The sequence below is a fragment of the Marmota flaviventris genome, chromosome X, assembly GCF_047511675.1.
Source record: "Marmota flaviventris isolate mMarFla1 chromosome X, mMarFla1.hap1, whole genome shotgun sequence".
Taxonomy (NCBI): Eukaryota; Metazoa; Chordata; class Mammalia; order Rodentia; family Sciuridae; genus Marmota; species Marmota flaviventris.
In genome coordinates this window covers 103,209,503-103,224,145 of record NC_092518.1, presented here as the reverse complement: position 1 = coordinate 103,224,145, position 14,643 = coordinate 103,209,503, and the positions used below count along the sequence as shown (strand labels likewise).

Genomic DNA, 14,643 nt, shown 5'->3' with positions numbered 1-14,643 from the left:
GGGAAAGGGAAACCTCAGAACTTGAGAACAGTGTCCCTTTGTTTGTGAAATACTACTAAATGTAGTTCCCAATGGGGGAAAAAAATCTCACAAATGATGCAATGTCCACACTGGAATATTCCACAATGAATCATTCTCGTTCATATATATATATATATGAATATATATTTAAATATAATCAAATATGTTAAATATATTTACATTTATATTTAAAATGTACATATAGTTATGTATGTAATGCACATGTTATGTATGTAAATGCACATATAGTTAAAATGCACTTTTGAACTAATAATAATAGAAGTGGGGGTAGAATAGAGTTATTTGATGAAGGTTCAGGAGGAGTGAAGGGAAAGGGAAGGTTCTATGGAAGGAAACTGATCAATTATGTTATGTGCATATACAGATATGCATAAGGAGTCTCCTCTATTATGTCTACTTACTAGTAAATAGTTAGGAAAAAATAGTTAAAAAATAATGTCCTTCCAGGGGAGTCTTTTGTATCTACTTGGCATAATGAAGGCTTTCCAGCTATCACCCTACTTTCCTAAGAGTTTATTCAACACTTTGGCTTTGATGGTATTGCTGTTTCTTTGGAAGCAGCAGGACATCTGGGCAATAGCTGCTAGTGGCCATGTGCACCACAAAAATGGAGGGCAGGGAACAGTTTGGAGCTAACAACATGAATGTTCAGTTGCCACCTTCCCATAAATCCTGTGAGTTGCCCTTTAGGGAATTTCTCAGGCCAGGATTCACAGTGAACTCGTCAGCATGGCTAGAACTTGGCCCTCGGTGAAGACACACTGTTCTCTTGCTAGAGACTTGGCCTGCCTCTCCTTGCACATGTAGAGGTCCCAAAGGGCAGAGTAGGGGTGACAATGGCATGATGGGGGAGGGAACATAGATGAATGTATGGGTCAGTGTGGACCCCCATGAAACTTAGGAAAAGGTGAAGTGCAGGGCCTACTGATGGTGACCCAGGCATGTCACCTATGAAAGCAGAGCTTCTTGTTATTATGTTGAAATGTCCCTCTTGGAAAAATTTACATCACATTTTCCATATATAACAAATATATTGATAATTCACTTTTTTATTGCCAATATTATGTGCTCAGGAAATAAGTGCATTGTGGGCATCAACAGTAGCACATATGTCAGTGACAACAGATAAATACATCAACAATCTGGTTCCTGAAAAAGGAGGGCAGTCTAAGGCCCCTCCAACACCTGGAGTTCAAGGTGTTCCTGGGTAGGAGGAGGTGCATTTCTCAGCAATGACTCCCTCAGTTGTTTCCTGAATTTGGCTCTCTTATTCTTAAACCAAACCTGTATCAGAGGGAAACAGGTACTATTTTAATATCTTGAAGTTAATGTCATAATGGTAAAAAACACATCATGCAGCCCTATAGGCCACTTGGATTTTTAAATTGCACAGCAGAAGCTTTTTTGTTTCTGGTGCTTTGGAATTTTGCAGTACTGGTAATGGAACTCCAGGCCTCACACCTCCTAGGCAAGGAAGGATATCACTGAGTGATACCCTGTCACCATAAGCTATTTACGGTGCTGGGGTTGTGGCTCAGTGGTACAGTGCTCACCTAGCACACGTGAGGCCCTGGGTTCCATCCTCGGCACAACATAAAAATAAATAAATGAAGCAAAGATATTGTGCCCAACTGCAATTAAAAAATAAATATTTTAAAAAAGAAGCTATTTTCTTTCTTTTTTAAAAAAATAATTTTTAGTTGTAGATGGACACAATACCTTTATTTATTTTTATGTAGTGCGGAGAATTGAACCCAGTTCCTCACACATGCTAGGCAAGAACTCTACCACTGATCTACAACCCTAGCCCACCAGAAGCTATTTTCTTATTGCTCAAATACCTCAGGGGGCCTGGCTGTAGCTCAGGAGGGGGGCACTTGCCTAGAGTGCAGGAGGACCTGGGTTCCACCCCTGGCACCACAAACAAAACCACCTCAGGAGACTAAACATCCTACCCACTCCTTCAGCTCATCCTTAGTGAGCACCAACTATGTGCCCTGCTCTGGAAGAGGCTGAATTCGTTATTTTCCTCCTTCCAATTCTAATGTTCTCTACTGGTTTCTTGCAGGTTTGGATGCAGGTCTATCTTGTGAGTGGCTCCTGGTCCCTCATGCTAACCCTGCACCTGCTAACTACTGATAAAGCACAGTCTGTATCCTGACAGTTGTCCATGGGCCATGCAGCTGCCTCCTGTTTCCTCACTAGGGATAGTTTCACTCTGTTTGTGGGGATGTTGGAATACCCCTCCCTGTTGAAAAACCCATCCTCAGTGTGAAGTCAATATTCAATAGGAAGGGGTGTGTGAGACCTTTGGCAGAGGGTTCCCTTCAGGGTGGCCCCTGGATCATTTACCTCTGAAACCTTTTGAGAACTGAAAGAGTATCTGAAAGGGAGGACAAGACACTGCTTTGACAAGGTTAAGGGACTTGAGAGCAACACAAGCCAATGTCAGTCTTGCCCCAGCAACCTGCCACAGCCTCCAAACCTCTCTGGAGACAGGACAAAGTCAGCTCACAGTTTCAGCTACAGTTCCCAGATCCTGGATAGTGGTGCTATTGCTCAGCATGAAGGGGCACCCTAGGCCCCACTGTTCAACCAAGATATGCAAGAGCTGTCCCTCATTCCTAAGGCAAAAAGCTGCAATCATAATTGCAAATATTAAAATGCAAAAGGAAAACATTCTGTCAGGTGTCATTATCCTCTCAGCCTCCTACTTGATGAGTTTTCCATTGTATTTAGTTCTTTGGTAAGTTCTTCCACTGTAAATGTAAATGACACAAATGGCCTCCCTGCCCTCACACCTCCTTCAGCTACATGAATATATAATTTAAAGAAGGTATGTGTAAGGAAGCTCAGGCTGAGTGGGATCCAAAAGGTCCCATCCCTCAAGTCTACATAAACATAAAGTGAAATTAATTCAGTATTCTTTTTGTTGGGTCACTCTTTTTAAAATATTTTTTTAGTTGTAAATGGACATGATACCTTTATTTTATTTTTATGTGGTGCTGAGGATCGAACCCAGTGCCTTCCATATGCGAGCCAAGTGCTCTACCACTGAGCTACAAACTCAGCCCCTGTTGGATCATTCTTTGGACAAATTTCCCAACTTTTGCAAACCTTTGCCCTCTTGTAACCATAATATTACCATTTTGGCAATGTTTTTAGGTAGATATGTCACAGTATACAAGAAAATTAAAATTGAGGGCTGCCACTTTCTGTTACTTTAACGATATGTACAAACACAAGTAGGAGGACTAGGCACTTTTGCTTTTCAGGTAGCTTCCCACATCAGTTTCAGCTTAACCTATGCTTCTTACAGAGTGTGTGCTTTCAATGAATTACTCTCACCACAGCATTTATACATCCATTCAGCAAACTCAGTGCTTATACTTGGTTCAAATAATTTACTATAAGTCTCTTAATTCTCTTCCCTCCCTCTCTTAATTCTAGACCTTTCACCATAAATTTGAGTACTTCTAAGGTCAGACCAGGCCCATTCTTACTCTTCACAGAAATGCTATCTTACAGATACCTGGGGTTAAAGCTGAACTTTATTTTAAAATATATACCTATACATATTATTATATATGTAATTATATATTTTTAAAGTTTATATATTTAATTTTGTACTCAGAAATGCAGAAGTAGTTTTTTGGTTTAATTTTTTGTCCATTAGGAAATAACATTCCCTGTGGTAATGGGAAATTACTACAAGATCACATTTATCATTCTATTTTTCATCCAAACTCCAAAGTTTCAAAATTAGTCTACTTCAAAAGACAATTAAAATAACACCAACTTAAAATATCTGCATGTTTGGTTATGTCAAAATGAATCCTACTCATATAATTATAATGCACTAATAAAAATATTTTAAAAATTAACAAAAATGTCTAGGTCAGAGCTGTGCACATCATGAAGCAGGTTTTAGAATGACTGCCCTCACAAATTGCTTTTCTCAGATTTACTGACCTGCACTCTGGCTTCACTCACATTCATGCATCTTGCAAGTTCTCTTCTGTAGAGAGAAAACAATAGATGTTCGGTATTCAGTGTTGTGGATAAAATACAATATGTGCATTATAATCTTTGGCTAGTGTTGTGGCTCAGTGGTAGAGTGCTTGCCTAGCATGTGTGAGGCACTGGGTTTGATCCTCAGCATCACCTAAAATAAAATAAAGGTATTGTGTTCCTCTACACCTAAAAAAAAAGAAAGAAAGAAAAGAAATGGGTTTACCTCATCACAAAATTTAAGGTGACACTAAAAGCTCGGTGGTCAAGTCACATAATTTTAACCCACTGTGTTAAAGAATAAAAGTGACTACAAAATCTATAATAAACATGTTATACAAATTATCTATACAAGAATGCTATAGGAATGCAGCTGCATGACAGGACTTTATTCTCCTAATCCTTATTTCAATAAGACTTCATTTATGGGCTGGGGATATGGCTCAAGTGGTAGCACACTCACCTGGCATGCGCCAGGCACTGGGTTCGATCCTCAACACCACATAAAGATAAAATAAAGATATTAAAAAAAGACTTCATTTATAAAAGCAGGCCACCAAACAGCCAACAAAAGACACATAGATAAAGTGGACTATGTAAAAAAATAAAATTGGCTGTGAATCAAACGACACAACCAAGAGAGTGAAAAGGCAACCACAGAATGGAAGAAAATATTTGCAAACTATAATATCTGATGAGGGTAACTTTTAGAAACAGGTGATAGTTCCATAATCAAAAAACCCCTCCCAGATTTAAAAATGGGTAAAGGGTTTACTGAAGTATTTCTCCAAAGAAGATATGTAAATGACCATGAAGCCCATGAAAAGATGCTCAATACCACCAATCACTAGGAAAACACAAATCAAAACCACAGTGATATTATCTCACATTAATTAGGATGCCTAATATCAAAACCCAGAAAGAGCTGGAGTTGTGGCTCAGTGGTAGAGCACTTTATTTGAAAGTGTGAGGTACTAGGCTTAATCCTCAGCACCACATGAAAACAAATAAAAATAAAGATATTGTGTCCATCTACAACTAAAACAATATTAAAAAGAAAAAAAAAAAAACAGAAAATAACTTCAGTTGGTGAGGACCTGCAAAGAAATTGGAAATCTCATGGACTGTTGGTGGAAATGTCAAATTATGAAGTGACTATGAAAAAGGAGTCTGGTGGTTCCGGAAAACATTAACATAAAGGGCTAGGGTTGTGGCTCAGTGGTGGAGTGCTCACCGCCTAGCATGCATGAGGCACTGTGTTTGATCCTCAGTACCTCATAAAAAAATAAAAGATTAAAAAATACTCAAAAACATTAACATAGGGGCTGGGGTTGTAACAGTGGCAAAGCGCTTGTCTAGCATGTGTGAGGCACTGGGTACAATCCTTAGCACTGCATAAAAATAAATAAAGAAAAGCTACAAAAAAATTGTTTTTTAAAAAAATCATTAACAGAGGGAGGGAACAGGGGTGCTAAAAAGAGGGCACTGGGAATTTAAATGAAGCAAATTAAATTTCATGCATGTATGATTATGTCAAAAGCAAACTATTATGTATCATTATGATATATACATAAAAGTATAAAAACATTAAACACAGAATTTTAATTGGGATCTAGAAAAAACGTTTCTTGGTATACACCCCAAAGAAATGAAAATGTGGACTTGAGACATTTGTCCACCTACGTTCACAGCAGCCCTATTCAAAAGAGCCATGTGCAAAAGCACCCCATTTATTTCTCCACATGAACGCTTAAACAAATGGAATATAAGCTGGGCCTAGTGGTGCACACCTGTAATGTTAGTGGCTCAGTAAACTGAGGCAGGAGAATTGTGAGTTCAAAGATACCCTTAGCAACTAAGTGAGGCTATAAGTAATCTATTGAGACCCAGTCTCAAAATAAATAAAAAGGAGAGGATATATGGCTCAGCAGCTAAGTACCCCTAGGTTCAATCCCTGGTACCAAAAAAAAAAAAAAAAAGGAAAATAAGAATACATCCATATAATGGAATATTACTCAGCCTTAAAAAGGAAGGAAATTCCAACACATGCTACAACATGATTAAACCTTAAGGACATTATACAAAAAGATATAAGGCAATCACTAAGAGACAAATGCTACATGATTTCACTTATATGAGGTGCCCAGAGGAATCAAATTCATAGAATAAAAAAGAATGGTAGTTACAGGGTGCTGGGGAGGGGAGGTGTTTAACGGTACAGAGTTTCATTTTGTCCACATTTGGATGTTTCTGGAGTTCTGTCCCATAACAATGTGCAAATACTTAAGGCTGCTGAAGGCCAACTTCAAAAGTGGTTTAGATGCTAAATTTGTTTTTGTATTTTGTCCAATTTGAAAAGAAAAAACAAAATGAGCAGCCACCAACCAATTTCCAGACTTAATTCATGTTAATACTACAATAAAACGTTGACCTGGTTCCCACTAGGCAACCCCCACAGACCAGAAGGGCAGGTGAAGACCTGCTCAAGACAGGCTGGTCAGGAAGTGGGCCAGGACAGAGAAAAGCAACCCCAAAAGAACCTGAACCCCTGGAGACTTGAGAGTCTCCCAAGCCAGTCACCTACCTGGTGGCCATATCAGGGTATTGAGTTTCTTGGAAAACATTCTCTAGTTCCTGCACCTGTGACTGCGAGAACTTGTATTGGATTAGTGAACGCCTGCGACGGGGGTGTGGACCCGCAGCAGCCACATTTGCATGCTGCCCAGGCTGTTGCTCCTGCTCAAGCCCCTGGTTATTACCATCGGCCTCCTGGTCAACCTCATCTGCCTGGTTCACAGCGCCCTCGAGGTTGAGGTTACCCTCTTGAATCACGTCTTCCATGAGGCCTATAGCTCCTTCACGGAAGTGGCCACCTGCAGCTTCTTCTTCTGCGGCTGCGGCTGCTATCCCTTCCTCTGCTTCAGCTGCTATCTCTATATCATACATCCCCAGACCATAGTAGTTGGGATCGCAATACTGGCACCAGTGTGCCATGACTGTGAAGCCCAGACACCGCGTGGCGCCCCCAAGAGTGGTTTGGCTGGCAAAGAGCCGTGACTCAGGGTGGAGCTAGTCCTAGAGATTTGTATTGGCCACGGGTTTACGGCACGTTCAACGCGCACGCGCTACTCTTTTGAGGATTGCTATTGGCTGTATGTTTGCCGCCAGTTGTGATGGGCGGAGCTAGTTAGGCGCGAAGTAATGGGGCGGGACCACAAAGAAAGGCTGTGTGGAGAATTGTGCCAACCTGGGGCTTGTGCAGAATGGGGGCCTGATTGGCCTCTTAGATGACTAACCACAAATGAACTACAAATGGCCTTCCAGAAGGGACTTTGTAGAGGATGAGAGCTCATTCTAACCACAGGTCCCCCTGTGTGAACATCAGGAGAATACCTCAGGACCACGGTGCCATCTGTAATTCACCATGCGGCACGAGACAGGAATTCACTTGACCTGACCCGCTAGCGGGTGGCTTGCTCAGAGTTCCCACAGGGAAACTGCAGCAAAGCCAAGCTCCCAGAAATGCTGCAGCGGCATCTTGGGCCTGGTTTGCAAAGCATTCTGGGTCAAGAGGCACACTCTGTGGGAAACCCTTTGAGTCCCTTCAGGAAGTCTAAATGCTGCCCATTTTCAGTATCGAATCTATGACAGAGTCCAGGTGTAAAACTTTGAGTAGTGCTGGTCACATTCAAGAATTATCAGGCTGACCCGGGTGTGGTGCTGCATGCCTGGAATCTGAGGAGCTCGGGAGGATGGTGGGTTCAAAGCCAGCCTTGGCAACTCAGTGAGGACCTAAGCCACTTAGTGAGACCCTGACTCAAAATATAAATTAAAAAATAAGTGCTAGGAATGTGGTTGGGTGCTTAAGTGTCCCTGGGTTCGATCTCTGGTACCGCTGCCTGGTGTTGCTTACACTGGATTGCTTATGCAGGATCATGTTGTGGTAAAGATATATTAGTTAATATTCAGAAAATACTTAGCACAATACCTGTGGCTTGGGTGGCTTAGGCAGCAGGATCCCAAGTTCAAGGCCAACCTCAGCAGTTTAGCAAGACCCTGTCTTAAAGTAAAAAATTAAAAAGCACAGGGAATGTAGCTGAGTGGTAAACTGTCCTTGGGTTCAATCCCCAGGATTTCCCCCCAAAAAAAAAAAATTGGGCCTGTTGTTGTAGCTCAGTGGTAGAGCACCCCTGAATACAATGCCCAGTACCTCCCCCCCAAAAAAAAATCAAACTCAAGCAAAGTTAGAATAGGATACTCACCAGATTAGCCAGGCAGCAAGTACTGAGTGAAGCAGGATTGATATATCACCAGTCTGGATACAGGGCATACAGGGCCTGCTCATTTACCTCTATGTCAGAATGTGATTTGCAGCAAATTTTGCCTAGGATGGACATCCATTGGGTAATTAACACACTGAAAGGGTGATTCACATTTCAAATATACATTATGATTCAATTTAAACATTCTGGTGAATTCTAGCATGCCTGGTTGACACAAAGGTAATACACAGCTAAGGCACCTGAGGGTGACTGAAGGTTAGATAACTCCAGAGTGCACCATGCAGGTCTGAGATGTGAGGGAACACTGAGCTGTCACACATGTCCCAGCCAGTCTACCATTATTACAACCCCTGGAGGTCTTTCATGTCACAACTGATCCAAAGCTGCAAATGGATCATGGACTGAGCAGCTAAGTCAGTGGGAGGAGGCAGAATCCAGCAAGAACCAGACTCAGGAGGAGGCACCTGCATGACAGTCAGAGAGGCTGTGGGACTGCCAGCCCTTGACCTCTTTTGGGGTGTGAACTGGTCAGTCACCAGTTTTTTGTAAGCAGATTTCTTAGCCAGACTGCAGAAACATGAGGCAGGGGCCACTTATGCATGAGGAAGAGGAGGTGAGGTCCCTAGCCCCATGATATTTTAGCGCTCCTCAAAATGGTTTATTTTATTTCCTAAAATGGTGCTGAAGATAAAGGTGGTTATGAAGGGGAAGACAGGAGAAATCAATATCAAAGTATGATATGAGAATAGAGCCCATTATTAGAAGTCATTTTCAATATTCGGGACACATACACCTCCCAGAACATCCACAAATCATGGTTTAAAAGAAGAGCCACAACGCCCTCCATCTGTCCTGGTGCTCTGTTATTTGGCAATCAAATTGGATTATTTCTCAACAAGAAATCAGGTCAATATTTCTAGAGAAAGAAAGGGCAGGTGGGAGGAGAAGGAGGCAGGGGAAGGGTGGAATCTCACCCTGGTCCACAGCAGAAGCCCAGCACAGGGAACACCTGAGGTAATGTAGAGGACCTGCAACCAGAAGTGCGTGGGTGAAGCACAGCACAGAATGCAGGTGCACCCAGAGCGTGGGCAGCGTGAGCATTCTCCATGCACTAAGCTCTGGGCAGGGGTCTACACTTGCACCATGAGGTGTTGAATTCCTTGTTACAAACCTGGAGTACTTGGTTTGTACTCCTCAAGAGGTTCTTTGACTTTCTTTCACAGGACATCTGAGATCCCTATAACTGCTGGGCAAACCCAGCCCTAAGATTCTACTCCCAGAGCTCCCGACTGTGTGGAGGGCTCTGATTTGAGCATCACCGCAAACACTGAAAGCAAGCTGCCAGCTAACAAGTGATTTCCACTTAATTACTTACCTTTGGTGGATTATTGCCTCTGGATATGGAAGGCTGCCTGAGTTAAAAGTCAGCAGAGGGCTAGGGTTGTGACTGAGTGGTAAGAGTGCTTGCATAGTATGTGTGAGGCACTGGGTTTGATTCTCAGCACCACATTATCAATAAATAAAATAAAGGTCCATCAACAACTAAAAAATATTTTTTAAAAAAAAGGTCAGCGTAAAAGTTTGCTTAAGGGACGCTGTGTGGCATTCCTATATCCTCCTCCCACAGCCAAAAAAAAAAAAAAAAAGTCCCTTTCTCAGCTCAGATTCCTGACCAAGATGAGTGCAGTTATCTGCACTGCAACAGAGAGACCCTATTGTGCAGGGTAGCACCCCCACACCTTGTCCACAGCCTTCTCACATACTTTGTGCCTATTTCACGGCCTGGTCTTTGTGAATACATGCATTTTACACACCCAGGGACAGGCTGTAAATAAAAGCCAATAGTTGGTTGACTAAGATTTCTACCTTGGCTTTCCACCTTAGCAAGGCATGCTTGACACTGGAAGAAGTCACCACAAGATGATCAGACAGGGATGCTGAGTACACCTCCTGTCTCTGCGCAGTCTGCGGAGGCACACAGCTCGACCACAGCACTGAGGGCACGGAGCCTCAGCACAGCTGAAGCCACTGATGATACCATCTACTGTAGCCTGGGAGTCTACCAGGACAGGGAAGAACTTTATAGCCAGGATGATGACTCACGCTCCAGTGAACTCCAGGAAGCTACCTTTCCCGGCGACCTGGAAGTCTTTTTGTCTCTCCTGCTGTGAGTTTCCCAGCACTTGGCTTCCTCCAGCCAGGACTCCAATGCTCTAATTGCTCTCTGTCTTTTCACTCCCAGAGAAATGCAATCCCCACCCCGGCTCCCTTGAACTTGGTGATTTTATTAGAAGACAAGGAGGACAAAATACTGTCTCAAACTTAGTGAGAGAGAAAAAAAAAAATTAGTAAGGAACAGCAGCTCCGGCAGCAGTAGCAGAAGGTCACTCCGGTACCAGAGTTCCTGGCCCCTTGGACTAAGAGAGATGGTTACAGGAATGGCCAGCCAGAAACTAAGGCAGCCTGGGGACAGGCAGCAGCCCTCTACCTCATTGCTTTTACTTCATGCTTCCTGCAGGATAGGGAAAGGGTTTTGAAACGCATTCCATGCCCAAACCTAGTTGTGGGGTAGGATCCAAGCAAGTTGAAGTTTGAACATTAGATAGGCACCCCGAGGCAAGCATATAAAGCAGAGTTTATTTAAAAAGGGGTAACATAGACTTATCCCGGGAGGGAGAAGGGGGCCATAGCTGGTATACTGGTATCCCCAAAAGGAGGTGTTCTGCCCTTTTTATATGTCCTAGGCTTCCTTTGTTCTCCTGCCTTTCCCCCCTTATCTTTCTCCTTCCTGCCTATGCTCACATAGGCCCAGGAATGTTTGGTGGGATGGCCAAAAGGTGGGAAACAGGTGGGCTGAAGGGGGAAGGGCAGGATGGTGCAGCCCGGGACACATTAATTAACAACTTTATAGCTCCCTGTAGAGAGGGGCAATTACTAAGAAAGGTTACCTTGGCAACAGGTTGGAGCAGGGCAGGTTCTTTTATAAGGGTGGAGGAAGGACTCTCAAGGAATTAACATTTCAATCCCTCAGGGGACAGTCTCCAACTTCCCAGACTCAAATTTGGCCTCCTTGATACAACCTAACTCAATTTACCTATCTATGTTGACTGCCTGTCTAATTCTGGCTTCACTGTTACTCAGTAAAACACACACATACACACACACACTCACTCTCACTCATGCATACACACACAGCCCTCCTGTTATCACACTAGAAGACATGGCATGTATGGCATAACAAAAAGAGGTCTGAGGGCTGGGAATGTGGCTCAAGCGGTAGCACACTCCATTGGCATGCGTGCAGTCAGGGTTCGATCCTCAGCACCGCATACAAACAAAGATGTTGTGTCCGCCGAAAACTAAAAAAATAAATATTAAAAATTCTCTCCTCTCTCTCTCTCTCTTTAAAAAAAAAAAGAGGTCTGATTGGGAGGCACACATTCAGCTCTTTTAGAAATACACACTGAAATATTTATTGATGAAACGATGATGTTTAGATTTGCATCCCAGAAATCCAGAGGCAGATGAAAATGTGTTGAAGAATTTCTTGGGTGTTCATAAAACCAGGCTGTCTAGGAATAATTGTGGAAACTGGGTGATGGGAACATGGGGTTCATCTTGTAATTGTGGAAACTGGGTGATGGGAACATGGGGTTCATCTTGTCTTTCTCTCTGCTTGATATGCCTGACATTTGATGGAATTAAACACTTGTAATGATCAGAGTAGCAAATTCAAATGCTTCCAAGGCCAGGCAGGTAACATCAATGAGAGAAGCAAGCAAGGTGGAGAGTGTGGCATAGTGTGGAAGAATATGCCTCTTGCAAAGGGGATAACCAATATTCAATTCCAGCTCAGTATTGCTGGCTAGGAATGCTGGGCCAGGACTGCCGGATTTTCCCATTTTTCAAGGTTGATCAAATATCAAAACATTTTTATAAAACCTTCAGTTCCTTAAATAATAGCAATGAACTGAAACATATTTTATTAAAAAGTACACTGGCCATCTAAATCAGGTCTACAAAACAGATTCACTCCACAGCTCCCAATTTGCAGATTGCCTGAGAAGCCCATTTCAAATAATTTCATTTCATGGAATAGAAGAAATTAATTGAAAGCTCTTCTGAAGCCAACACTCCTAAACTACCATTGTTCTGTCCTGACAGTCTTCATTGTCAGTCCTGCATATGCTTTTCTCTCTGCCCTGCATCCCTGCCTGAAGTTTCTCCTCTTTATCTTTCACACTCTTCATCTAGTTCTGATCTCCAAGTTCTGAACACTAAACACCAGAGCATCACAAGTGTCTCAGAGCTGAATTGATCTTTCTTTCTAGGACATTTTGTAGCTTTCCTTAATGATAAGCATGTGCTTGGAGAAGCTTTAAGAAATATTATGTCTCAAGGGTCAAGCCAACAGACTGTGAAGACAAAGGCATCTTAGAGAGGAAAAAGGAGATTTTATGAAACTAATGTCTCTTGTGATCAAGATAAGTTTTCCTGAAATGCAGTAGTTCTCTCCATCTCCTTTGCTTTTTTTCTTCCTGTGAAGATACTATTCTAAATGCTTTTAAAAATATTAACTCATTTATCCTTATTACAACAGGAAACAGGAAGGACCTCAGTATAGGCATTCTAGGATGTGATCAGATTTGAGCAGGGTTTCACACTTGATGTGAATTGAGTATCAAAATTGTGGAGTATTTGGGCATTCTCAAGGGACTAATGGGGCTTCTTGTAGAGTGTGCCTCAACACCCAGCAAGTTCTAGCATTGCAACACCAATGTGCAGCTGCTTCCCTTAAGGGTTTGTCTTTCAGTGTTCTTGATGGAACTGAGAGTAAGCTGTTCCTTAGAGGATCAGGTCAGATTAACTCCTAGTCTGAGCCAGCCATGGGAATTATGTAGGATGGGATGAGATGTTCTCCAAATGTTCACTTAAGGGGTCCTGTGGTCAGTGTGGGAACTCACTTCCTCCCTTTTTCTCCACCCCTAAATCAACTTGCAACCCAGCATTATCCCTTCTGTAGGGTCCTAGATGGGAAGGAGGTGGAATATTCAGTTAAGTAGAATGTTTGTCCCCCCATTCTGTCACGTCCCCTATTGGCACCTTTTTTCTCTATAAGACCCTTATTTTTGGCCACATCTCATCACTTGCAATGCCTAAGCAAGTTCCACTCACAGCCACAGGTTATAAGCAGGGAGACAATAGCAATCCTTTGGAAGGGAGCCTGAGCATCATCCAAGGGACCTAAGTTACCTCAGAACCCTAGAAACCAGTACAATGCTGCAGATCGAGGAGGAACACCAAGCTGTGGCCCCGGCTGTGTTCCCAGAGTGCACTGCGGTTGTAGAAGCTAGAGGCTTTTTTTAGCGACGACGGCCATGGATCGCAAAGATCAGTATTGTGGCCCTACATACTATGGCCTAGGGATGTGTGAGGTAGATATGAATGTTGAAGATCAGCAAGGTGTAGCAGTGGAAGCCGCAAGGGCAGGAGCAGCCGGAAGTGGCCACTTTGGCGAAGATGTAGGCTTCTTCGACAACAAGAAGCACGAGGGTGGCATGATCCAAGAAGGCGAAGTAGGCCTCATCCGCCATGGCAGTAGCCTGGAGCCCCAGCAACAGGCGCAATCTGCGGAGAGGGAAGAATTGGCTCCAGTGGTTCCGCTGCCTCGGCGCAGGCGTCCTCGAATCCAATACAAGTTCTCACAATGGCAGGTGCAGGAACTGGAGAGTGTTTTCCAAGTTACTCAATATCCTGATGTGGTCAGCAGGTAAGTGACTGGCTCTGGGAGGGGGTCATTCTCCAGGACTTCAGGTTCTTTTGGGGATAACTTTCCTCTGTCCTGGCCCCCGTCCTGTCCTGCCCCTCTTAAGCACGGGTCTTCACCTGCCTTTCTGCTCTGTGGGGTTTGCCTTGTGGGAATCGGGTCAACTTTTTCATGTGGTACTAACATGAATTAAGTCTGGAAATCAGTAGTTAGTTGGTTGTTGTTTTGTTTCAAAGTTGTAATAAAATACACAAAACATGAAATTTATTATCTAAACCACTTTTGACGTGTGGATCTAAGCAGTGTTAAGTATTTACATGTTGTGGTGGGACAGAACCCCCAAAACATCTTAATCTGGCTGAAATGAAACTCTAAATCCATTAAACAACTTCCTTTCCCTACCCCCTCGTCCTGATCGGGGCTCAGTACCAGTATTCTACTTTTTTATCCTATGAATTCGATCACTCTGGGTGCTTCGTATAAGTGAGATCCTATGGTATTTGTCTCTTGGTGATTGCCTTATATCTTTTTGTGTAATGT

General features: G+C 42.9%; 1 protein-coding gene across 1 annotated transcript; it reads right to left on the bottom strand.

Moving 5' to 3' along the window:
• Nucleotides 1-1,209: 1,209 nt before the first annotated feature.
• On the bottom strand, nt 1,210-7,047 carry LOC114084696 (rhox homeobox family member 1-like). The gene is made up of 3 exons (XM_071606085.1): nt 6,638-7,047; nt 4,015-4,060; nt 1,210-1,326 (listed from the first exon to the last, which is right to left on the bottom strand). The coding sequence occupies exons 1-3, from the start codon at nt 7,045-7,047 to the stop codon at nt 1,210-1,212; spliced, it is 573 nt and encodes a 190-aa protein (XP_071462186.1).
• Nucleotides 7,048-14,643: the final 7,596 nt, after the last annotated feature.

Bases quoted from the DNA above. Each gene is read 5' to 3' on its own strand.
- LOC114084696 (XM_071606085.1), bottom strand. From the start codon at position 7,047: ATGGCACACTGGTGCCAGTATTGCGATCCCAACTACTATGGTCTGGGG. The intron at 4,061-6,637 runs GTAGGTGACTGG...TTCTCTCTACAG, and splicing joins TACCCTGATATGGCCACCAG to AAGAGAACTTGCAAGATGCA. The intron at 1,327-4,014 runs GTCAGTAAATCT...CCTCTGATACAG, and splicing joins TGAGTGAAGCCAGAGTGCAG to GTTTGGTTTAAGAATAAGAG.